The sequence below is a fragment of the Oreochromis aureus genome, linkage group 15 (genome assembly GCF_013358895.1).
Source record: "Oreochromis aureus strain Israel breed Guangdong linkage group 15, ZZ_aureus, whole genome shotgun sequence".
In the NCBI taxonomy this organism is placed as follows: Eukaryota; Metazoa; Chordata; class Actinopteri; order Cichliformes; family Cichlidae; genus Oreochromis; species Oreochromis aureus.
In genome coordinates this window covers 25175182-25200249 of record NC_052956.1, presented here as the reverse complement: position 1 = coordinate 25200249, position 25068 = coordinate 25175182, and the positions used below count along the sequence as shown (strand labels likewise).

Here is a 25068-nt window from a genome sequence, read left to right as displayed (position 1 = left end):
TTATCTGTTCTCAGAGTAAATATTGAACAAAAGTGTAGATGTGATAGGATCCCTGAAACTTAAGCATCATATTGGTTTAAATCACTAGGAAAAATATGGAAGTTTTATGCAGTCACTTGACCAAACAACAAACCAAAAACCTGCAGTTTTTCTCTCAATTAGATATCTTAAAATCAAGAAAAAGCCTCGACTGATTTGAAAGATCGATTTCATGACCATTAATACCCCCCAGGGCACTTTTACTTTGGTGTAGAACGAAAGGCCGGGAGGCACTGGTGTGTTTGAGCAACATACTGTAGATGCTACTGTTACTGCCCCCTCATTAATCCAGGAAATCCCAGAGTCTCGACTATGTTCAGTCACAAGGATGAACAATGAAACGTTCCTTCCGCTGAAAATGAACAGAATCAACGTTTTGGGAATATTGGCTGGATGTTTTGCATCTCCCCAGAAAGTCAACAGCCTAAATACATCTGAACACTCAGCTACGACACAGAAGCCAGTATCTCCCCGGCACCAGGATTTAATGTAAATAGGGTCAAATCACTGTCCCTCAAATCAAGGCTTCAAAGGTTTTAAGGCATCTCATTAATTCAGAAAAAAAAAAAAAAAATAGGACAATTTTCATATTCTACTTGAGATTGGAGATACAAGCATTTTCTTGGAATTTCTGTCCTTGATTACAATACTTTAAGCAAACTTTTTATTTTTTGTTTTCTCTCTCTCCCATAATTTATTCATTTGTGTTTTGCCTCATCCCTCTCCAGTCACCCCCACCAATCAGTTCCAGTTCTGCTGGTGATTTTTTCCTGTAAAGTCTGAGTTCTTCTTCTTCTCCACTCTTGCCAAATGCTGCTCATAAACTGTTCTTAAAATAATGGGATTTTTAAAACAATAATATTGTAGGTTCTTAATCTTGCAGTATTAAGTGTCCTGACAAAACTGATGTTGTGGATTGGTGAGGTATGCTGAATATATAACTTCTCATCACGTGGCTGCATTATACTTCTATAGAAAATACTTCCACTGTGTAAGGAAGGTGTGACTGGGTTTCAGCAGGTATGCACTGGTGTGAAACAGTGACAAACTGGCAAAAAACTCGTGAGTCACTGTGGAGGTGAAGTATGCAGGCAGTGGGGTGGAGCCTATTGTTCACAGCTGACTGTGAAGGCTCATGACTCTGTGACACACAGCAGGACCAAGAAGAAGAAGAAAAAAAAACTAGCTGGACGAGGAGTTCACGTCAGACTTTGAAGCAGCCCTGGAACGTTCTGGCCGGTACTTCCTGTCTGCTAACTCCAAATCTCGCTGGCAGCTAGCCAGGTGCGATTACCTGGACAGTTTCTGGGTTGTTCCAAAGTTCAACTAAAGTTAGCAGGACGAAAACAGAACAGGTTTACAGCCTCACAGAACGGAAGCTGGAGGGCTTTCTTTATCTGAGTCAATGAGGGGAACAGTTTATGAAATTCCCAAATGATCCCTGTTTCTAAGGAAACATTAGGAGGCTAATGAAGTTGGGGCTGTCAGAGCTAACGCTGTGAGCCGTTCAAAGAGCGGAGTGATTTAACGCCGCAGTTCGCCGGCTCCTTGAACATCTCACACAATCTGTAAGGACTTTTACTTTAAACATTCCCTCTGGATAAAACGCCTGGGTCCTAGGCTCAGGCAGCTGTCAGCTCTCAGGTAAACAAAGCTGTCATGCTAACAACAGTAGCTGCTAACGCCAATCAGAACGCACACTTACAGTAATAAGTCACCACCGGGTCCCGCTTCTCGTGTTCCTGCGCAGTACGCAGGTGATGCTGGATGATTCTGAACTGAACCGGCAGAGCCATGGTGGAGTTAAAACCGATCCAGCGAGCTCGACCAAATCACCAGAATGGACTGTTGTTGTTAGCAAGAGTTCCTCCGTACTTCCGCGTGTTTGTCCAATAGGAGCGGCCGCCCAGACGGGACGATGACGTCACCATCTCGCTGAAGTGAGGGTTTGAATCTCAAGGTGTGGCTTATTAAACCAAAGAACTACAGGTGAAACTATGATATAATACATATTCTACGAGCCTGAATAAAAATATATTATTGGTGGAAGATATCAAAGAATTTTGGACAACAATAAACTAAAGAAAACTAGAAATATAATCATTTATTTACTCTGTAAAGAAACAAATTAGGCATTTACATTTTCGTTCATTAAAATTTTTTTATATCCATAAGGCCAAAATTGTAAGTTCAAGCCATGAATTTACGTCACATTCATTTCAGTCTCAAGAAGTCTCTCTTGGTTTTATCTACATTTATATAATAATATATATATGCATCAGTTTTCTTCATATTTTTTTTCATTTTTTAAATTAAAAAAAGAAATGTGACACCAGACAGTGGCTACTGGAAGAAAGTCATGGGAAAAATGTGTTAAAAACAAGCTTTAGTTACTTAGTACAATTTGTGTGTGTGCATATGTGTTAGACAGATTCAAAATAATAAAAGCCATGTTTTAATTTTTTTTAAATATCCCAATAATGTCCCAAAAATCAATCAAAACAAATGAATGTTAAAAAAGAATCAGTGTAGTAGTCCACCCAGGATATTTGGACTGAGGTCAAGTTAAAGCCACAAACTGAGTCTGAATTCAAGCGATTGAGTCAAAGCACATTTACAACAAAGCAAATGAAGTCTGATAATAACCGGTGTAAATCAAAGGGAACAATGACGTATTTCCAGCAAATTGGGTGGGCTTGGAGCTGGGAAGTCTGTTGCAGTGAGGGGAGTTTATGGGCCGTGGTAAAAACGAGAACTTGGATCTGTTTGGTTCGGTCTGTGGTCAAATGATCCTTTGACCTGAGAGGCTCAACAAAGAAACTGCTGGGTACCAGGTTTTCTTTGGTCCAAACCATGATATGCTGTTGTATGTTTAAATTTGGTGTGTTTAGCTTCATGCTGCCCAGTTCCCACTGAACCGTGACTTGGAATGAAGTCCGCGAGGTTTGGAAAGCTAATGTGGTCAGGGCTTTGGGTAAGGAGGTCGTGAGAATCTGTTGGCTGACTGGTCAACTCTGGTCCAAGCCCACCCACTTCCTTGGTGACTCAGTTTTGCACTTTTTGGCTCTGGTTATACTGTATTTTATTGTTTTTTTGTTTATGGGAACAGAGGAGCTTAGCTGCAAGGCTGCTCCACACAAACAGACTTTGAATCCAAATGTAGCTTGGATTTGGATGAGGCGGTAGTAATTGATGATGAACAAAAGAAGACAAAATATATACACAGTCAGGTCCATAAATATTGGGACATAATTCTAACATTTTTGGCTCTATACACCACCACAATGGATTCTAAATGAAACGAATAAGATGTCTTTTAACTGCAGACTGTTAGCTTTTATTTGAGGGTATTTACATCCAAATCAAGTGAACGGTGTAGGAATTACAACAGTTTGCATATGTGCCTCCCACTTGTTAAGGGACCAAAAGTAATGGGAAAATTGGCTTCTCAGCTGTTCCATGGCCAGGTGTGTGTTATTCCCTCATTATCCCAATTACAATGAGCAGTTCATTTCAAGTGTACCATTTGCATTTGGAATCTGTTGCTGTCAACTGCCAAGATGAGATCCAAAGAGCTGTCACTATCAGTGAAGCAAGCCATCATTAGGCTGAAAAAACAAAACAAACCCATCAGAGAGATAGCAAAAACATTAGGCGTGGCCAAAACAACAGTTTGGAACATTCTCAAAAAGAAAGAACGCACCGGTGAGTTCAGCAACACCAAAAGATCCGGAAGACTACGGAAAACAGCTGTGGTGGATGACCGAAGAATCCTTTCCCTGGTGAAGAAAACACCCTTCACAACAGTTGGCCAGATCAACAACACTCTTCAGGAGGTAGGTGTATGTGTGTCAAAGTCAACAATCAAGAGAAGAAGAGAAGTGTGAATACAGAGGGTTCACCACAAGATGTAAACCATTGGTGAGCCCCAAAAACAGGAAGGCCAGATGAGAGTTTGCCAAACGACATCTGAAAAAGCCTTCACAGTTCTGAAACAACATCCTATGGACAGATGAGACCAAGATCAACTTGTACCAGAGTGATGGGAAGAGAAGAGTATGGAGAAGGAAAGGAACTGCTCATGATCCTAAGCATACCACCTCATCAGTGAACCACAGTGGTGGAAGTGTCATGGTGTGGGCATGTATATCTGCCAGTGGAACTGGTTCTCTTGTATTCATTGATGATGTGACTGCTGACAAAAGCAGCACGATGATTTCTGAAGTGTTTCGGGCAATGTAGCTTGCCATCAGCAGTGTGTGAATGGGTGAATGACTGAATGTAGTGTAAAGCGCTTTGGGGTCCTTAGGGACTAAGTAAAGCGCTATACAAATGCAGGCCATTTACCATTTACCATATTATCTGCTCATATTGAGCCAAATGCTTCAGAACTCATTGGACAGCACTTCACAGTGCAGATGGACGATGGCCCAAAGCATACTGCAAAAGCAACCAAAGAGTTTTTGAAGGGAAAGAAGTGGACTGTTTTGCAATGGCCAAGTCCATCACCTGACCCGAAGAACAAGCAGGAACTGAAGACGGTTGCAGTAGAGGCCTGGAAGAGCATCACCAAAAATGAAACCCAGCGTCTGGTGATGTCTGTGTGTTCCAGACTTCAGGCTGTGATTGACAGCAAAGGATTTGCAACCAAGTATTAAAAAGTGAAAGTTTGATTTATGATTCTTATTCTGTCCCATTACTTTTGGTCCCTTAACAAGTGGGAGGCACATATGCAAACTGTTGTAATTCTTACACCGTTCACCTGATTTGGATGTAAATACCCTCAAGTAAAAGCTGATGGTCTGCAGTTAAAGCACATCTTGTTCGTTTCATTTGGAATCCATTGCGGTGGTGTATAGTTAGAATGTTAGAATTGTGACGATGTCCCAATATTTATGGACCTGACTGTAGCTTCACTCCCCTTTTTGATTGATGTTCAATGAGAAGATATTTTCTGTCTTTTTTTTTTAGCTGTATTTATTATCTGCAGCCCCTCTGGACGCATTAAATATGTTCCGAACAGTCGGCATGCAGACTAGCAGGTAAAATTCTGGACACAAATCATGAACTTTTTGACTCTAGTGAGGCCGTAGTTTACAAAAGAACATCATGTTGTTTCGAGTAAGACTTGGCGGTAACAATTCAGTTTGTCAACTCATAAGAAAATGTTTGGTGGGGTTACAAATCAAAGCATCAGTGGGTTATTTTCTTTTGGACTAATGTGGATAGAAAGGACTGCATGGTGAGGATCACCTTATTTGATTTGTCAAGTAAACTGAATGTGATGCAGCTGCTGCTGAAAGAGAAGGATGTCAGCGATCCACTGTCTCATGGATCACTGACTGCCCGGCAGGCCAGTATGTGAGACTCTCTGATTTGGAGATGTACAGTACGGTACAGGAGCGCCACAGGGGCACTGGAGTGTCTCCACTCTGATTCACCTTCTGCACCTCTGACTTTTAGTATTAACCTGGGTCATCACACCCGCAGTGGTTGGATACATTAGTGATGGGCAGGAAGTGAGGTACAGAGCACTAGACTTTGTGGTGTGGTGAAGATTTTGAATCATCCGCTTCTGAATATCAATAAGACCAGAGAGATGGGGAGCAGGTTCAGAGAGAACCTGTGTCTGTCCTGTGACAGGATGCTGGTATGGTGGAATACAAGTAACTGGACATACATATTAAAAAGGAGCGACTGTATACAAGAAGGCAATGAGCAGGTTCTGTTTCCTGAGAAAGCTGAGATCCTTTGATGTGTGCAGCAAAATGATTTTCTATCAGTCAGCTGTGGCGACTGCAGTGTACTTTAATCTGGTCTGCTGGGGGAGCTCCGTTGGAGCTGTTGACATCAATAGACTGAATAAACTGATCAGGAAGGGTGGCTTTGTGATTGGCTGGACACTTCTGAAGATGTGGTCTGGATAAGTTAATTGAACAAACTGACCACCCTCTGCATTATGCACTGGATAGCCAGCAGTCCTTCTTTAACAGACTGACTCAGCTCCACTGCCACAAGGACAGATTCAAGAAACCTTTTATAACACATGCTATTGCCACAACCATATAATAGCTGGTCAGTCACCTCTGACTCGGAGTTCGATAAGCATAAAAACAATGAATCAATAGATGATAATCTTACAATAATGATCGTAGGGTACGCATGTGTAAATGTCTGAATGTACCTCATCACCTCAACCGGTGGACCAATGTGAAACAAAACCTTCCATCATAATATACATTCCCCTTATATATACACTTTTCTCTATAAATACAGTCAGTAGTACTCTGTAGTCAAGTCAATCAAAAATGAAACAAAGACAATTGTAAGACATTTTTAATAATCATCTCAAGACAAAACAAGTCAGAATTTACTGGTCACCTTCAGTAAACTGTAGTTAAACAGATTTATTTTAATATGGATGCACTGGTTGTAAACTGCGCCTCTTTGACAAAATATTTTCATAGAGACAAACTGTGGTCAAAAAAATGTAATAAACCTCAACTCCATTTTAACAACTAACATAACATCACCGGTAAAAATCAAAGATGTATAAAAAAAAAAAAAGAAGATGAATTTGCATTGTTGTATACTCTGTGTCATAGTTGAAGTTCCACAAATGACCCTGATATTAGTGGTCAAAAGAAGTAAATTAGCTTACAGTAGTGCTGCATGACTCATATACTTCCCTACTTTATGCTGACGCTTTGACTTATTTTACAGATGATCTGATATCGTCGTGTTGGTGTTGTTCCCAGATCATCATGAAAATGTTGTTCCATGTTCAACATTGCAAGTGACCAATCACATTGTTGTGACGTTATTCTTTTGCGCGCCAAGCCATTCGTGCATTTATGAAATTCCAGTGTTGCAAGGACAATATCAATTCTGCTTACCGTTTATTAAAGGGTTAGGGTCAGGGTCCGTTGATCGGTGGACAGAGGCGGTTTCTCGCAGCTTAAGTACAGTTTTTTGTTTTACGGCGGTTTTTCCCGAAGTCGCAAAAGTATGATGTCACAACATTCTGATTGGTCACTTGCAATGTTGATCCTGGAACAACATTTAGTATGATGATCTGGGAACAACACCAACACGACGATATCAGATTGTGCTTATTTTACATGAGCTCATTAAAAGAACAAGCTGAGAATTTGTGGCCCCCTTTTTAAGGGTAAGACGGCGCTGGCACGGCTGGCAGCCTTAACCCAATTTCCCTCGGGATGAATAAAGTATGATCAATCAATCTACTAACTGAATTATATATTTAATATCACATATACCCCCCAATATTTCCAATCTCTACAGTTCTGTTGATTATCAGTGAATCAGCCTTGCAAAAATACAACAAGCTCTGCTTTCCAAGATCTGAGTTAATAATTCAAAGACAGATAAACACAGCTTCATGTACAAATTTGATTAAGCTCTTAACCAAGACTAGCCCCGAGGTGTGACCCTGCCAAATTAGCTTATGGTAAAATCTAACAAGTGAACGCTGAACTTTGGCCAACCTGAGCAAAACATTTTCTTCTTGTGGATTTTAAATGTCCTGGGTTTGTTTTTCAAAATTACAGGTGATAGCATGAAACTAACATGTCAGCCTGGTCACACCAGAAAGATTGAAATTACTAGAAGCTTAAAACCCCCAAAAGTTGATTCTGTTCATCTGGACATAGCATTTTCAGTGGGAGAAACATTGCATCACTCATCCAGGTGACTTCTTCAGTCTCAGCTGACTACAGGTTTCCCCAACCTTATAAACAGTACCTTTCACAAGGACTGAAACTAGCCCACCGGTTTGAACAGAGGCTTAAAACCTATAGAAATGTGATGTGCTCTGGCAACTTGCTAGCTAGTGGACAAAGTAGCATGAGCTGTTTAAGGTAGCTGCATTGCTAACTGCAAGTAAGCTAACTAGCTTGTCTGGTAACCAGACAGTAAATGTGTACAGTCTAGTAAAAGACACTGACTTCTCCCTCAGAAGTTCTTTTCTTAGCATGCAACAGGTGCCAGAAGCAGCTTAGGTGAATGTTACACTAGTCTGTGTTACCCTGCAGGTGGGGGGGGGAAAAAAAACCAAAAAACTATTTGCACCATTGAACAGAAGCAGCACCAATGAGAAAAATGGGACTTCCGGGGAGTGTTCCAGGTGTGGTTAACAAGCCGAAACTATGGATCGTTGTATCAGGTGACTACTGTGAAGGGGACGGTAGCTACATTTAAATCAGGTATGGGTTTTGCTTCTATCACTCCAGTCTCTGAATTTTTTGATAGCACCTCGTATACCTGAGCAGAACAAGATAAACTAACTCAAAGATAATGCGAATAGACTGAGATAGACCACTGGTATGCACTTAAATTTGTTTTATCCCATTTTATCCAGTGAGATTCCTGGATTTGTTCATTATTTGCACCACATTGAAACCTTTTATCCTGCCAAATTCATCTGCAGTTGTTAATTTCATATAAACCAGGCCCTAGTCTTGGTAACAGAACTTTTAGAGGCAAAATTTAAAACCATCGTCCAGTCACAGATACCAGAACGCAGACAAACCCAAATCACAGGAGTCACATACCTGGTTCAAACCCTTCTAAACCCTGCAACTGGAGTGATGACACAGAGAGAGGAAAAGGGTTAAGGGTTTAAAAGGGTTCGGAAAGAGGGTTTGATCCACTTTTGTCGTGTAATGCAATTTTGTACCTGAGATGATGAACAGATTGCTGAAAACTTCATAACAAAAGTTGGATGGATGTCTGATTAAAAATAAAACATTACAAAACATGAGGTAATCTTTTTCAAAATACATGGACAATGACACCAAAGGAAAATATTACAGAAAGTATTAATAGTTCAAGCAAAGAAAAAAGGGTGAAGCAAAGGCGGGGGACTCAGGACACCTCTTCTGGTGTCCCAGAACGTTCAGAACCGTGAATGGCTTGAACCTTCTCCAGCTTGGATTTCAACAAATCTGCCAGTAGAATTTTATTAAATACCTATTAACAAAAAATTAACATATGTATGTTCTAACTGGAGCTTGATGCTTTGTTTCAGAAATTTCAAAACCATTACAACTTTAGTACTACTATATAACTGAAACATTTTCATTTCAACACATTTTTACAGCCAAATCTAATTGTTACTTTTTAACTCTGATTTTTCAGGTGATAGATTTTGATAAAGTTTTTTAAAAATATATATTACAAGGTGTTTTCTTCCTTTTCGTAGTTCATTGCATCAAACCCATTTCATATTAAGTTGCATCTTTGGGCAGATCTTTACCTTGAAGAGTAAAACACTACATAGCAACCATTTTAGCAATGGCATCTTTGGTAAGACGCATCAGTGGTCTGAAGATGCCTTTTAATCTCACTGAGGTAAACTCAAGCATATGTTTAGGCTCAACCGGCACATGAGCTTGATGATCAAGTTGTTTAAGAACTACCATCTTATATGAAATGACAACAAAGTTGTGGTGCTTGTGCTGATCGAAGTGAAGGTCAGAACAGACCTTGAGCAACATCAGACACACATTGGAAGCGATAACTGTCACACATACAAGTGTCGGAAGCAATGGCACCTGCAATTCACTCGCCCATGGGTAAGGTTACTGGATGACAATTTCTTATGCATGGCATGAGTGACAATCTGTGGCCAGCTCTGCGATGTGCCTGTCATGTTTGGTGGTCGGCACCTGAAAGGCAAGCTAGACAGTTATGTTCATCTGCACTTTATACAGAATAATGTGACTAGCTCTTCAGTTAATTGCATTGTTTACAGTTACATTACATGAAGACCTTACGCCTTCCAGTCAGATCTTTTTGCACCGTAAGAAGAACTGTTTAGGTTGGCACTCCATAAGTGAACAGAGTCCACAGAGGATGCACCAAGTTGGCTCGATGAACCATGATGCATTTAGTGCATGTCAGGCCCTTTAGAAAAATGTGTGCAGCTAATGCTTCCGGGGTTTCTTCTGTATAGGCAGATCTGAGGTACAACTCCAAGAAAAGATTGTAATGGGCCTTTGAGGTGTTTGACATTGGGCTGTAATCCATCTGGAAAGAGTTTTTAGTAGCACCATGAAGTCTGTCCTTCAGTCATGTCTTGTAGGAAAAAAAAGAAAACCAAAAGTCTTTCTAGTCCATCCCCAAGTGTTCAGTAAGAGGTAACTATTGTCTACACAACACCTTTGGACACAACCAGTACAGACCCACTGATATCTGATATACAACCAGGGATCATCACTCTATAGTTATGGTTAAACTCTGGAGGTTATTTCAGACTTGCCAGCTCTGACATTGTTGGACTGTCTCAAATTTCTTAGTGCCACTTACTCACAATTGACCACAGGTGAGGTTTTGGTCTTCTGTTCGCTTCCTGTTTTATAAAAGTCCAGCCATAGCCGGCAGGAGCCCGGTAAAATTGGCAGATAAGGTGTCACACAGGTTTACCAAGTCATTTTATCTGTGCACTTGTGTCACTGATTATTGAGATAGCCCAGCCGTCGGCAGAGTATTTCAAATATCTCGGCAATACAGAGAAGTATGGTGATTACGGTGAAGGTGTACATGGCACTGAGGAAGATGGTTTTCTCAAAGTGTTCAGGTACCATGCACTTTGTCACATTAAAAGCCTTTTCCAAAGCACTGGCATCACACATGTACAGTGGGTGAACCTGGGGAAAAAGAGAGAAATGTGAGGCACTGAAGCTTCCATTCTTATCTCAACTTCTAGGCACTGGCTGCTCAATCCTTACTTCTCATGAAGACAGGAATTTGATCAGCATTATTGCCAATGTAACTACTCTGGCTGTACCTATTATGTGCCAAACCATTTAAAACAGAGTCAAAAAGGAACAGATCCATGATCAAAGTAAAGCTACAAACTTCCCTGGTACGTCATGCCTAAAGAGACTTATCTTGTACTGTATTATAGGTTAATTTACCAGGTAGTGAAATTTGACCATTCTGCCATAATAATAATAATGACGTAAATGTCAGACCATGACAACTTTCCACCAAGAATTGCTGGTATAATTATATTTGCATGGTGGGGTGGTCAGTAGCCTCACAGCAAGAAGATCCCAAGTTCGATTCCACCATCTAGCCCATGAATGTGAATGGTTGTCTGTCTGCTGCCCTGCCTCGGGTGTGGCCTGCCTCTTGCCCTATGACAGCTGGGATAAGCTCCAATATCTTTTCTCATATCAGTGGATATCGTCATATATCACAATATAAATCAAATCACTATTTCTATCAGGTTTAAAGGTTCCTATTCACTACATGCGAAGAGGATATTATTTGTTTTCCATCAGAAGACGAACATGATAAATAAACCTACATTCCTGAAGAGAAAAATTAATTGTAGTGTTTGAATGTCATGTTTGATTAATTTCTGACTTCTCAGAAGAGTCCAGTGTGCTGGCTCAAATTTGGGTATCAAATGTGAATTGAGTTTATCATTTGCCAAATAAATAATATAATTTTTAAATTTCTGAACTGGTTTTGGACCGTCTAATGTCTAAATATTTTTATGTCAGATGGACTAATACGTTTGTTTACACTGTAGGTATGTATAATAAATTTAAATCTTCATTCTAAACAGTTATAACTATTAAAATTGGGTATTAATACAAAATAAAATCTTTAAAAATATATATATATTCCAGACACAGTCACAGTTCTCATTGTTGCTATCCTTTGGTGTGAATATGGGTGAACATACCAATAAACATATTTATTGTGTCACATTTCTTACCGACTGACCTGAAAGCCGAAGAGATGACTTTGTAGCCAGAAGGCGATGACTTCCAAAATGATGCGCAGGAGAACAGAAATGATGTAGAAGACTGTGTAGATGGGTCGCTCGAGGATCTCCTCCTGGTCTATGTTCTTACAGGCAGCATAAAGGTGGAATACTGCTCCAGGAACCAGGACTGTTACCAGCTGTAATGCCCAGAAGACCTGGAGAGGGGAGGAACAATGCAGAGAAAGTGAGAAAAGATCATGGAAGTAAAGTTGATGGATTGAAGCAAGAAGAGGACTTCAACAAGAGCAACAAGTCGAGGATGAAAATCAGGGGAAGGAGAAAAAGGTTAAATAGGGATAGAAAGTTCAAGAACAAAGTAAAAAGAACATGTGGCTATTTGTTGTGCATGACTTCACACACTGCTTTTAAATTGGCCTTCCAGATGGTGGAAATCAGTGAAATATAGGATTTGTGTCTCTGGAAAAGCAGCAGGCGGGAATCTGGTCAATTGTAGTTCAATGTTTGCTGAAATGTTCTCTCCCAAATTGCCTTTTCCACCAATATGGAGAAAAGCCGTTCATGCTGATAACCACCTGCGACTGTTTTCTGACTGCAAATGCTTTTTATTGGATTGGACACATCACCATCTGTCCCCAAACATGCCTCAGCTGGAATATTGGAAACTTCCCTGATTCATGCATGACGCTGTATTCTTCAGCAGAATTTATCCAAACTGATAATGAACATCTGGTTTTCGTCATTGTCCACACGTGATTTCTCAGAACTCAAACTCAATATGATCTGTAATGCTGGTCAAAATTTAAAGACATTTCGGGATATTTAGAATTGTTCTGAGGTTTTGTAGCATTTACTTTGTGTTAATAAAAGCTGATGGCACCTCTAAAAGCTCCTTCTGCTTTGGTTTGTGACATCAGAGGGATGAAAGTTTGGATGACTCCTACCTGCGGTGTTATGGGCCTAAACTGGTTGTAGCAGTAAAGGTTGAGTTCTCGGCGGTCGGGGTCACAGCTGAAGTGCAGCGCCTCATTCCCATAGACGGCAAAGCCAAGGACGCCCAGGAAGAACATCCGCACGGAGCCGAAGAACAAGGTGTGGAACTGGCCTATAACTGTAGGAGGCCTGAGCTGGAACACACACACACACACACAGGGCAACATGTAAGCAGACAGCCATATGTGCACACACAGGGGTATTTACATTCCCATACAGGTTTTCATGACACACACACACACACACACACACACACACACACACACACACACACACACACACACACACACACACACACACACACAAAGAGAAAGCAGCTTTTGTCAGCCAGATAAAAGCAGCTGCTTCGCAGGCCCTGAGCTCTGAAGGCTAAAACAAAACCCACTGAGAGGAAACATTTCCCGTCTCGTCTCTCTGCCTGCTCCGGCCCGACTCATGTTTATCAGAAAAAGGGCCTAAATGGCACTCTCACAAAGCAGAGAGCCTCTTGGCTCACAAATACGTTGCTCAGCTACATAAAAACTGAAGCAAAACGAAGATTGATTTAAAAAAAAAAAAAAAAAAAATCAATGTTTTTTCAGTTTAAGCCTCGGGAGGGACGTGTGTTAAGCACTGCTCCTCTCTAACTGTCAAAGCTTCGGCGAGGCAGGCTCCGGTTAGAGGAAGAGCCCTCCAATAAGTCTGAGTGATGTACTTACGCATCCTTCGTAGAAGTTTTTGATGTAGTTTAAAGACATGGCTCGATTCTCAATGTTCCCCGTGTAATTCTAGGGCTGCTCTGGGCCGGCATGGCCTGTCTGCTGTCGACTCTGGGTACAGGCCACCAACAGTAGGTCTACCAAATCTGCTACTGACCCTCTGCCTCTGCCCTGCTCTCTCTCTTGAAAGCCATGTCAGTGCATATTTTTGGCCTTTTATCCCTCCATCAATTGACTCACTCAGTAGAAAGAGAGACAACAGAAACAGAGGGGCCAACAATGGGCCGTGAGGGCATGTGCTCCCTGCATTATAATCCCTACAGAACTATGTCAGCGAAAAACACCCCCCTGTTCAACACAATGCAGAGAGAGATGGCAAACACGCAACTAAATACAAAGCACACAGTGCGCTAAAGAACCCGGGAGCTCCACGGGACCTCAGAACTTACACTTTCTAACAGTCATGCTCACGATCTGGAACTTTATTTTGAAAAACCCACTGAGCTGTAACATTTTCACACACAGGCTGCTTTAATGAGATTAAATAGAATTATGGACTTTATAGAACTTAACTAAAGCATCATTTTTGGTTTCGTGGAGTTGAAATGGACACATGATTAATCAGCTATGAGAAAACATTTGGTCAAAAACAAGAGTGATGACAACACACCCTGCACTGCAAATATTTGTGGAAGAGCATTCACGTAGCGGCTGTGGTCCCAAATACAGTCCGATGAAGAGCCACGAGCGAGCCACACAGAAAGAAACCCGATCAAAGTTCAAATCCCCCAAAACCAAAAGCGGACAAAGTGAAATAAAAGTCCACACACCAACCGTAATCCTGGCGGCGTGTTGTTCATTCCCCCCTCTTTTTTCCACTCACGGATCCTAAACTCATGCCAGCTGCGGGATTTTGCGGGACAGAGAGCGCAGTCAAGCCACAAGGATAACCCTGCGCGACTTCCGGTCCCAGCTCTGAACGCATCCAGAAGTGCACGGAGGGAACAGAGGGGTTAACAGGACACCTGAGGATTAGTCAGAAATATGAGTGAAATAACTGCGATTCACAGCGAGTATATGAAAAATAAAACCACAAGAACCTCATAAAACATTTGAATATGTCTGAAATACATCATTAAATAAAAACTGGGACATCTGTAAAAAGAAAACATCTTCACAGAAAAAATTTGTAAATAAGTCAAATAAAAACCCAAAATAGAGAGAAAGAGCTTTAACAATGCTCTATAAATAAAAACAGTATTTAGCATGATAAAAAAAAAAATCTGAAATACATTAAAAAGAATCAAACTAAGCTCGTCTTTATGCACAAAGAGTGAAGCTTAAAAATGCTAAATAAATATTTGGAGACTTTTGTCTTGTCTTGTTGGCGATGTTGTGCTTTTAATTTGAAGGTCCGTTGTTGGAGTACCCGGCGTTATCCGTCCTAACTATGTGAGTTTTAACGCCACTTCCACAGCCAGGTGTGATACCTGGAGGAGGAGGCGGCCGTGCGTAAAAGGGCGTGAGCCGCTGTTGGTACCGGACATGCGCAATACAAACATTCTGTATATATATAAAGTTCTGTATATAAACGTTTAAAGGATTTAAGAGATTTTAATAAATCTCCAGTAATTAATGTATCATGAAATAAGATATTAATATTGTTAATAATATTTATTTATTTTAACTCCAAATGTTCGACTCAGACTTTGTTTCTCAATAAAAACTGACAATGGACTTTAGTGGATTCTTCTTTCTTTTCTCCAGAACTACAAAAACAACACAAAATGGAATTATGTGAAAAAAAATGTTTCATAAGAATAAATGGAAGAAAAAATTTAGAAATAAATTTAGCTTCTACTTTTATTCTGCTGAAGCTACTTTTCTGCCTGTGATGATGATGATGTGCCTCCTCAGTTTTAATACCTCCTGCGTCTAAATGTTTTATTCCAAATGCAAAGTCTCTCACTCAATATCGTCCTCTTTATGAGTCGCGCAGATATGTTTGTCGGCCTACTGCTGAAAGAAAAAGCACGAACGCAGTGGAGGGGGTGTGGATGTGTTTCTTGGGAGGTCACTAGTGTTTCATGTTGTAGGTGTGTGGTGTATATCACGTTGTCAGTCATGTAGCTGATGTGGTGCGTTTGCAGTGTTACATTGATCAGGTCTCCATTGTTAGAGATTCAGTGGGACATCCTGGTTAAATATTATTATTATTATTATTATTATTATTATTATTATTATTATTATTATTATTATTATTATTATTATAATAGAGTGGACGGATCTGAAACACCAACAGATGCTGAGATGAAACTGAATGTAACAAGGATCGATGACGTGATTAACTCAAACACTGACATGGTGGATGAAGTTCGGGGCGTTGATTCTCAAAGCACAGATCATGTAATGATGTTTGTGGGAGCAGAGAGTGAGATGGACTGGTGAACCATCGCTCTGAGAGGAAGAGATAAACCCGCCGACTGTGGCAGCAGACAGCTGGTTTCCTCTGCAGCAGAGAAGTTTGTCAGAACGACTGACCGCCCGCTTTCAGTGCTTTCCAGAGTTCAAGCAGCAGACGCGCATCCGCATCAGATGCTGACCTCGTCACTCACAGCCTTCACTGTGGAACTGCTGAGATCTGGGCGCTTTAGCTTCAGTCCAGAGGTGTTTGGTTACAGCTGCCGTGTTTTTGTGAAGACGAACAGATAATATCTGGGTGATTGTTGGGAACAGAGATAATTTTACTCAGAGAATCTTTTCCTGATTAAACATCGAAAGGTTAAGCACCAGGCTGACATCACCAGGTGTGCTCTCAGCTGATAACAGTCATTCTAGAAGCTCATCAGGTCACCAGGTCAGCGAGATCCCAGAAACCCCAAAATAAAAAAGGACACTTATTTCTAATGTGAGCTGTGAATTGCAGCTTTAATGACAGCCTTAGCGACCACAGAGGTGCTGCTGGAATATGCTCTGAAAGTTTTCACCTTTCACCTGAAATTTGAACCCCTGGAAAATGAAGCCCAAAATGATGCCTCCATTGCAATCACAGTAATAATAATAATAATAATAATAATAATAATGATAATGATGGGACGCCTCTTGACTGAAAGTGCTGCTGGTTGTGTTTCTGTAACGGCTACAGAGATCTGAGGAGGAAGGACCTGCATCTTTAACAGTTTCTGCTTTTAAAAGTGATCTCAGAGGAAAAATAAGCTCAGTCGATAAAAGGCTGGTTTCTAATTACACCCACGCGTAGTTTGTAATTATGCGAACCTGACATGAAAGCGATCAGATGACAGATTGGCTCTTTTAAAGCAAATCACATCGGATCAAATGACTCTGCAGCACCTCTGACTCGGCCATCTGTGGCTGTGACAGACAAAGCTACGCTCAGCCGCCGATAGCGAATTTTAAAGTGAATTTGTCCATTTGAATGATGGAACGCACAGACGGCAGCCTTCAGCTGCAACCTCGCAGCTCCAGGACAGAAGTTAGAAAAGCGGCAGGAAGGATTGAAAAACTTAAATCACGGATCGTGTTCAGGGAACATCTCCTGATACACAGATCTGCTGTTTGTTCTTCCGACAGCGTTCAACTTTTAAAACCACTTCTGGAGACGAGCTGACCTCAGAGCTCTGTTCTGCCTGTGCACGAGCACAGGTAGAACACGGCTCTGGTTTTTAAATATGCAGCATAGGTCCGATGTCAAACGTTTTACACCTAAAAACACAAAATGCTTTTGACACGATTATAGATGGCACTGATGCTCTGACATAGTTCAGTGATGCTGTTTATGCTTCCACCCACACGAAGAGCTGCTGCTTTTCCTTCTTTCTTTACATAAAGACTGGATGTAGGTTTTTGTCAAAGATAAGTTACAACATACCCGGATGTTTGTTAACCTCTTTCGTCGCCTATATGCGGGTTTTGATCTGGTGTCAGTGGGAACGTGACTCTGAAAGCAAATGAACAAATAAGATCATAAACAGCATCAACAGGCAGAGTGATTCATCACTCCTCTCTCGAATTCACCGCAGCGGTGGCACTTCTCATCCGAGTTGCAGGTTCTGCTGGAGGGAAATTCAAAGAAGAAATCAAATCAGGAATGAAAAAACAAAAACCTGAACTCTGAATCTCCCCTACTGCAATCAGCGAGAGGACGAAGTGACCCCAGCATAGATGGAGGAAGGCTGGAAGAAGGAAGAGGAAGATGGACAACTGATGATGAATAAAACCGAAGTGATGACGGGATGAAAGAGGAGAGATATAAAAAAGGAGAACAGAAGTGAGGATGAGGAGGTGAAGAAGGAGCGATCATGAAAGCACAGAAAAGGGGTGGACGAGAAACTAAAGTCGGTGTAACCACCGGATTTACATTGTTCCAAATCTGTGACATGTTGACTGCTTTACTGTTTCTTTTTCTTTGTGTGAAAAATGGAAAAAGAACTAAGGCTATCATCGAAAAGCTCAAACCGGGTGCGAGAAACATTTAAATAAAGCAAAGATAAAAAACTGGACTGAATATAAAACATGTGTCCGTTTGGTCTTTTCCAGCCTGGCAGCTTGGTGAAATAAACCTGCGCTGAGCTGAGATTCTTATGGAAATCAAAACAAACGAGATTAATATGAAGGAATATTTTTACCGAGGTGAATTAAAAACAGGCTTAAAAGCTAAAATATTAAAATGATTCCGTTTGAGTGAAATCTGAAGCTGTCTGCACTCGTGGATTTCATTTAAATTCCAGATCATATTATTAGAAATAAAAAGATCAAACTCAACATTTCAGGAAGAAATCTCTGGGAAAAAAAGATTTCAAACGTAATAAAACCGCTAAAATGATAAAAATGATGGTGGAAGATTAAAACATGAGCCCGGGTCTCGCCTCAAACTTTCGGTCCCCCCCCCCCCCCAGGACTGGTGTGAGAGAGGGGGGGAGAGAGCGGTGCCTCCCCCTCTTTACGCGCGTCAGCCTCCTCTCTGCCTTCAGAAGCTTATCGGAGGAGCAGCTGCAGGAAAACTTTTCCGTCTCTCTGGTCGTTGGTGCCGGTGTTGACCCCCCCACACCCCTGCTGTCTCTGCGTCTTTACGCGCGAGCTTCCCTTTGCGCAAAAGCGGTCGACCCTCCGTGCGCACTCATGGATGACGAGTTCCTCTCGAACCTTCCCGCGGAGGCTCTGAGCCCTAACTCCACGGAGGTACCCGGACCGTGGTCGCCCGCGGACGGCGCGGAGACCGTACACTTCGTGGTGCGCTGCGTGATGACCTCCGTGTACATTCTGATCATCGTCGTGGGTCTGCTGGGCAACATCACGCTGGTGAAGATCTTCATCACCAACAGCGCCATGAGGAGCGTGCCCAACATCTTCATCTCCAGCCTGGCGGCGGGAGACCTGCTGCTGCTGGTCACCTGCGTGCCCGTGGACGCCTTCCGCTACTTCTCCGAGGAGTGGGTGTTCGGAGAGGCGGCGTGCAAACTCATCCCCGTCATCCAGCTCACCTCGGTCGGGGTGTCGGTGTTCACGCTCACTGCGCTCAGCGCTGACAGGTAGGAGAATCACGGGGGGGCAAAATCACAGAGCTACAGTGTTTTCTCGCGGTGACGGTGTGACACTAGCAGTTCCACTCTGGCCTTTTAAGGCACTGCGTGAAACTGTGAAAACTTCAATGATTCAAATTTGAAGCAGTTTTTAGTGTCAAATGAAAAACGAGGAGGTTAAAATGAAAGCACCTGTAACAGCTGATAGTTTTACGGAGCATGCGCTCAATAACGCCAGCAGGCTGAGCGGAAGGTGTAGCTCGTTATTAAACATGTTCTGTTTCATGCTTGGTCGATATTTCAGAGGTAAGGTCGCACATTCAGTTTGAATCCACACACTGAACTTGTTAAATGTGATTCACAGGAAATGAAAGCTGCCAGATGTGCTGATTGATTTAAAGCATGCGAGCTCTTTCAGACTCTCAGACAGAAAAAAAAAAAATGTCCTCACACTCCTGTAAGAACCCTGACAGCCGTCTGCCGCCTCCCGGCTTCGTCTCCACCTTTAGGGCGGATCGGTCCGCCGGCTGCTGCAGGACTCTGTGCTCTGACTGTGATCGCCCAGATGAGGTGCAGCTCTCCACTGTAACCTGACTGCTGTGCAGCAGCTGAATGAATCTGAAAAATCAGTGCACACTTTCTCAGTGTGGGAAAATATTAGTGAGCCATCTAATTAGCCTGCGATGTTCAGCGATGATGTTCTGTGGGAGTAGACGTTATTAGATTAAACTGCTGTAAAATGACTGCATGTGAATGTGCCATTTATCTGGAGCTGCAGACAAAGAGCCTCTGGAGCCTTGTATGCATGGATATAGCCGCTTTAAGCTGATTTGTGGCACAGCATTGATGAGTGTTAGATAATGTCCGAGAAATGAAGGAAACTCTAAGGATGAGAAAAAGCTTGGCAGGACTGCAGCGGAGAGGCGTGGAAGAGGCGCTCTTGACCTTTTAATGAGTTTCACCCTCAGCAAATGAAAACTGTTTGACAAAGTGCAGAAAACCACGGTCAGCAGTTTAAAATCAGACCATCAGAGTTTCTCACTGAGACTTTCAGAAACTCTGAGGTGTTGTAGACTAAGCTTGGAGGGTGTGCTTGGCTGACTGGATCAATAATCAGTGACTGCTGTTTGACTTTTAAGGCCAGACGTTTTGTTATCTTTGATAATTCGGTGCTCTCCCTCCTTAAAACTCACAGTTATTGCGGTTTTACTGTAGAGCTGAATGTGACACAGACTCAGAGTGGCAAGTTCTCTCTCCAAGTTCCATCTCGTGACCTTGGCGTGTTGGAGATGTGGCATTGGCCCACATTAAGTCTCTCTCCAGACATTACAGGCAGCTCATGACTGATGCTGCTTCAGCGTTTAAGACCTGCAGTCTGGACCAGACTGAAGACATGTTGGTGGTTGCTTATGTTTCTTTATATTAATTTAATATTATTATAAGATAATGATGAGATGAATACTTGGCTGCTTCAGAATCAGTTTCATATCATTCAATGTTTTCTTGAACTCATTCATTTTCTGCATGTTTCCATCTCCACTGTTGCACCCTGAGCTCCTTTCCCCTTTCATTTCTTCTCACCTTCATTTCTTCACTTCCTCTGTGGGATTAACCCAACAGACTCAGACTCTGTGGGGTTTGTTGTAGCTGATTCGGACTCATTTTTAGGAAGTGTGGACATTTCTGGGAGAGCCTGAGCAGTCAGTTCATCCAGTGTTTTTGAGTTTTTGGGCCTTCTCATTGGGTCGTTTAAATTTCCTATATGAATCCGGGTTTGTTTAATGCTTAGATTCACTTCCTGTATTATTTACTGTTTTTAGTTTTGTTCCTAACTGAGTTTAATTCTTAATTTTTCCCTGTTTAGTTATCACACTTCCTGTTTTACTTTAGTTTTGCTTCGGCTCATCTTCTGTGATTCAGTTCAGCTGTGTTTCATTCTTCCCACCCGTCTCCACTTCCCTGATTGGCCTTCTGTGTGTACACAGTCACTGGCTGTTGTCCTGGTTCCCAGCCCTCGTGTGTTTTCAAGTTTAAGGTTTCGGTTAGTTTACAGTTTTTGAACTTTATGTTTGACCGTTTGGATATTTTAAAAATTCATTTACTGACTCACTTTAAGTTCACCTGTTTGCCCGCCTGAGAGTCTGCATTTGGTCCTCCTCTCTGCAAAATGTCTGATATATCAAGAGTGATGGTATTGGCTGGTATTAACTGTTTGCAGACACTGCATTGATAATTGCTGATAAGTGACAGTAAAAAAGGAAAGAAGAGATGCTGAAACATCCTTCAGCCATGACATTGACGTTGCCTAAAATGTTTGAGACGCCACCAAAACACGAACCTTAAACCGGATTAATAAATTTTCTCATAAATAACTACACATAACAAATGTGAAGGAAATCTTTTGGTTGACATATTCGATTTTTAAATCAGCCAGTATCTTCAGACTCAGCTGGGCTATAAGTTTTTGTGTATTCTAGGATGTCCGGGCTTTGGTGTTTGGGCAGTCTTCAGCTGCTGGCAGAGCTGGCTCAGATCACAGTGAAGCTTAAAGCAGTGAGGATCCACACACACAGAAACAGCTCTGCCCCTCACAGCGGTTCATTCTGGACATTAAATATGAATGACCGCTGACACGTTTAAGGTCCAAGCCCAGCCTGTTATTCAGGTCTGTGCACAGGTGTGTGTAGGTTGTACATGTTTGGTGTGATTTATAAGAAGGAGGAAAGATGGGGATGAGCAGCAGCTGACAAGAAGAAATCGGAAAATTCTGGTTAAAAAGTTGAATGTGGTGGAAAGACGAGGTGAGAGAGAGCGTAGAAGGAAATGAGATCTAGGTCATCGGAAACAGCCAGAGTGTGGGTTTATTCCCACACATATTCTTTCCACTCGACATAATACATATTTACACCACGTTAAACATTTTTTATGTTTGCCATTCATAAAACTTTAACCAGCAAAGGTTAAGTGCATTGTGCTGCACTAAATTTAAATCAGGTAACAACACGACATAGAGCCGGAGCGCACAGAATCTGTCATGTCAAGCGATTTCATGTAAGATGTCAGGCTTCATGCTGAGATGTTTGGAATTGTTTGGGTTCAAGCACAAGCTGTAAGTGTGGGTTTAGTTAACAGGTTAACAACACAACCCACCAGCTTCATCAGTCCTGCAGGTGGAGTCATGGAAGGGTTGGCATCAGGAGCAGCAGCAAGATTACTGCTGGACTGAGATCGGTGAGTGTGGAAAACACCTGACTGCAGTGAACTCATTCCCGTTTTCAGGAAACCCGTTTGAGATGATCTGCAACACGGCGTGTTATCCTGCAGGAAGCAGCCATCACTGTGGTCATACAGGGAGGGGCGTGGTGACTGACAACACTCAGGCAGGTGGTGGTGTTTATATGATGCTCAGCTGATGCTATGTACTATAAAAGTCTCAGTGATTCCATCACACCACCATCAGTCTGAACCACTGATCCAAGGCAGGATGGATCCACACTGTTTACACGTGACCCTACCTTCCGATTACTGCACCAGAAACGGAGGCTCATCAGACCAACATTACTCTGGTCTTGTGTTGTTCAGTTTCCTGCTCTTAGCTGACAGCAGTGACACCTGGTGTGGTCTTCTGCCGCTTCGACGTCTGACATGTTGTGCATTCACAGATGCTCATCTGCATACTTTGGTCTTAATGAGTGTTTTTGAGTTCCCTCTTCCTTCCTATCAGCTCACAGCAGTCTGGCCATTCTCCTCCGACCTTAGACTTCAGTTCCTTTTCTTCCTCTTTCTGCTGCTGGGTCTGAACAGGTCACCTGTATGTGCCAGAATACACTGATTTGCTGCCATCCTATTGGCTGATTAGATATTTGCACTAACGAGCAGATGAACAGGTGTAGGTAATGAAGTGTATAAAGGCTGCGTTACATGGGTGGAGGGAGGGCAGGTGGAGGCTAGGGTTCAGGTGTGTTGGGTTTGGCTCTCACTCACCGTGTGTGTCACAGGTTGCAAAGGGAAACCTGTGACACACACGGTGTGGAGTGCGAATAGTGGACCCAAACCAAAGCATGGAAACAAACTTAATGGGAACTGAAAACAAGCCGTTTATTGTAGGCTGGACAAAGGCACAAAAGCAAAAGGCATAGGGAAGACTAACAATAAACTAAACTGGGTGAGCTAAATAATAAAACCCAAAACAAGTACATGGACCTAGAACCTGACACGACAAAACTGAACCATAAGGACTTGACATGAATTCATGACCTGGGCCCTGTTTCAGAAAGCCGGTTTAGTGCAAACTCTGAGTAAGTATACCCTGAGTTAACGAAAACTCTGGGTTTTCGGTTTCACAAAGCGAGTTTAGATTAATTCTGAGTGAGTTACTATGACGACACACTCCGTGAAGCTAACCTGCCCCCTAGCAGGTTTACTTCAACTAACCTGAACTTCTCCGCCTCTTTGTCGGAAACCTGACTGTAGGAAGTGTCAGACATGGCGTGCCCCTTCCTTGAAGAGCCAGTAGATGTTGAAGGCCAAATTCTCCGCAGAGCTCTCCGCCGGGAGAGAGTGATTAGAGCGCGTTTGGACATTTTATCATGTCCTGATGATTTTCTGTGTGAACGTTACCGTTTTTCAGCACAATCGATAATTTATTTGAATAACATCCTCAGGCCTTATATTGCTCATGTGGCACATCGCGGACATTCTCTCAGTTCTGTACATATTATTTGTATTGCACTTCGTTTTTTTGCAAACGGGAGCTTTCTGTATAATATTGGTGACGCTGAGCACGTTTCCAAGGCTACCGTCTGTCGGGCAGTCAGGAATGTTACAGTTGCACTGAAACGTCTCCTGTACTCGTTTGTGGTGTTCCCCGGTCATAGACCCACAAGATTTATCAAAGAGGGATTCCACAAAATTGCAGGTATCAGGATGAACAAAACTTAATTCATGATGTGGTGATACTTGAACTACTACTTAGATTTTACATTTATTTTCAGGGTTCCCAGGCGTGATTGGCTGTATAGATGGCACTCACATTCCATTCTGCTGCTTGAAGACTTCCATTTCCAAAAAGCATTTTTTTATTTTCTTGATCAAACAGGTCTTGTACAGCTGCTTTACAGGGAGCTATTGAAACACAGAAAATAGCATTGACATTCATAGTACATGCCTACTTAGGTTGGTTGTAAATCAGTGCTGAACATCTTACTGAGGAAAGGTTTGTTGGAGAAGTGGCTGGACCCTCTTCCTCTACATTTTTATATTTCATTTTTACTTGCTACCAGGAACGTTTGGGGCCTGTTGGGTTGCACCTGCGCTCACATCACATCACAAAATAAAATGTATAAAATAAAAATAAAATGAAATATAATAAAATAACGTGTTAAATGGGTGGAAATCCCTAGATCAATGTTTAAATTAACACTCACGCATTGACTCTGTCGGCTATGTATTGCCATGCATGCTCCCTTTCTTTTGCAGCTGAGGCTGTGTTACTTTTTTTCCATAAAATTTGCATGTTATCGGCATATGCTGCCATCAGAATTTCGGCCTCAAGCGCTGTAAAATACATTGGCAGCGCCTTCTTTCCCTCCGTCTCCATGGTGACTTAATCTGTGCTCCACTAATCAGGGCTTTATGCGCGTGCTTAACTTGGGGTTAAAGCAACTCCGCTGATTGAACTAATTGTTATCAGCCTTTCTGAAACCGAATATTCCGAGTTGGACAGTTGGGTTACTCAACCCTGAGTATCATTTTTAACTCTGAGTTTTCTAAACCGGCTTTCTGAAACAGGGCCCTGGAAACACAGCAGACGATCTGACAAGGAATGACTGAAAAAACACAGAATAAATACACACAGGAGGTGATAAGGGGAAGTGGAAACACATGGGGAAACAGCTGAGGCTAATCTGACATAACGAGACAAAGGAAGCAAACCGACTACACTGACATAGGACACAGACTTTCAAAATAAAAAAGGAAACAGCATGGAACGATGTAGACATGATAACACAAGCTTGAAGACAAGAAACATGACAGA

The 25068-nt window shown here is 42.0% G+C and overlaps 3 protein-coding genes across 8 annotated transcripts in view; 1 reads left to right on the top strand and 2 right to left on the bottom strand.

Annotated features, from left to right (window-relative positions):
- Positions 1-1949, bottom strand: part of vta1 (vesicle (multivesicular body) trafficking 1) — a 60100-nt gene extending 58151 nt beyond the window's left edge. For 2 of the 3 annotated variants that reach the window (XM_031752905.2, XM_031752907.2), the window contains exon 1: positions 1745-1949. In XM_031752905.2, coding sequence (XP_031608765.1) covers positions 1745-1835 — 91 coding nt within the window. In that variant the 5' untranslated portion in view covers positions 1836-1949. The remainder of the gene's footprint in view (positions 1-1744) is intronic. The other variant, XM_031752904.2, reaches the window with a different exon arrangement.
- Positions 1950-7075: 5126 nt separating this feature from the next.
- On the bottom strand, positions 7076-17395 carry gje1 (gap junction protein epsilon 1). Of its 4 annotated transcripts, none has more exons than XM_031752912.2 (5): positions 17381-17395; positions 14322-14516; positions 12745-12927; positions 11800-11997; positions 7076-10709 (listed from the first exon to the last, which is right to left on the bottom strand). In XM_031752912.2, the coding sequence occupies exons 2-5, from the start codon at positions 14349-14351 to the stop codon at positions 10512-10514; spliced, it is 609 nt and encodes a 202-aa protein (XP_031608772.1). In that variant the 5' UTR covers positions 14352-14516; positions 17381-17395; the 3' UTR covers positions 7076-10511. The 4 variants fall into 4 exon arrangements, with proteins under 4 accessions (XP_031608772.1, XP_039454584.1, XP_039454585.1 ...); XM_039598650.1 differs by lacking the exon at positions 17381-17395 and adding an exon at positions 14162-14202 and having other exon boundaries at positions 14326-14368; XM_039598651.1 differs by lacking the exon at positions 17381-17395 and having other exon boundaries at positions 14326-14401.
- A 1235-nt stretch (positions 17396-18630) lies between these two features.
- Positions 18631-25068, top strand: part of nmbr (neuromedin B receptor) — an 80069-nt gene continuing 73631 nt past the window's right edge. Inside the window, exon 1 of the mRNA XM_031752916.2 lies at positions 18631-19040. Within this exon, the coding sequence (XP_031608776.1) occupies positions 18631-19040 (410 nt within the window). The remainder of the gene's footprint in view (positions 19041-25068) is intronic.

Bases quoted from the DNA above. Each gene is read 5' to 3' on its own strand.
- gje1 (XM_031752912.2), bottom strand. From the start codon at position 14,351: ATGAACAACACGCCGCCAGGATTACGGTTG. The intron at 12,928-14,321 runs GTGTGTGGACTT...TGTGTGTTCCAG, and splicing joins CGCCGCCAGGATTACGGTTG to CTCAGGCCTCCTACAGTTAT. The intron at 11,998-12,744 runs GTAGGAGTCATC...TCCCCTCTCCAG, and splicing joins TTAGGCCCATAACACCGCAG to GTCTTCTGGGCATTACAGCT.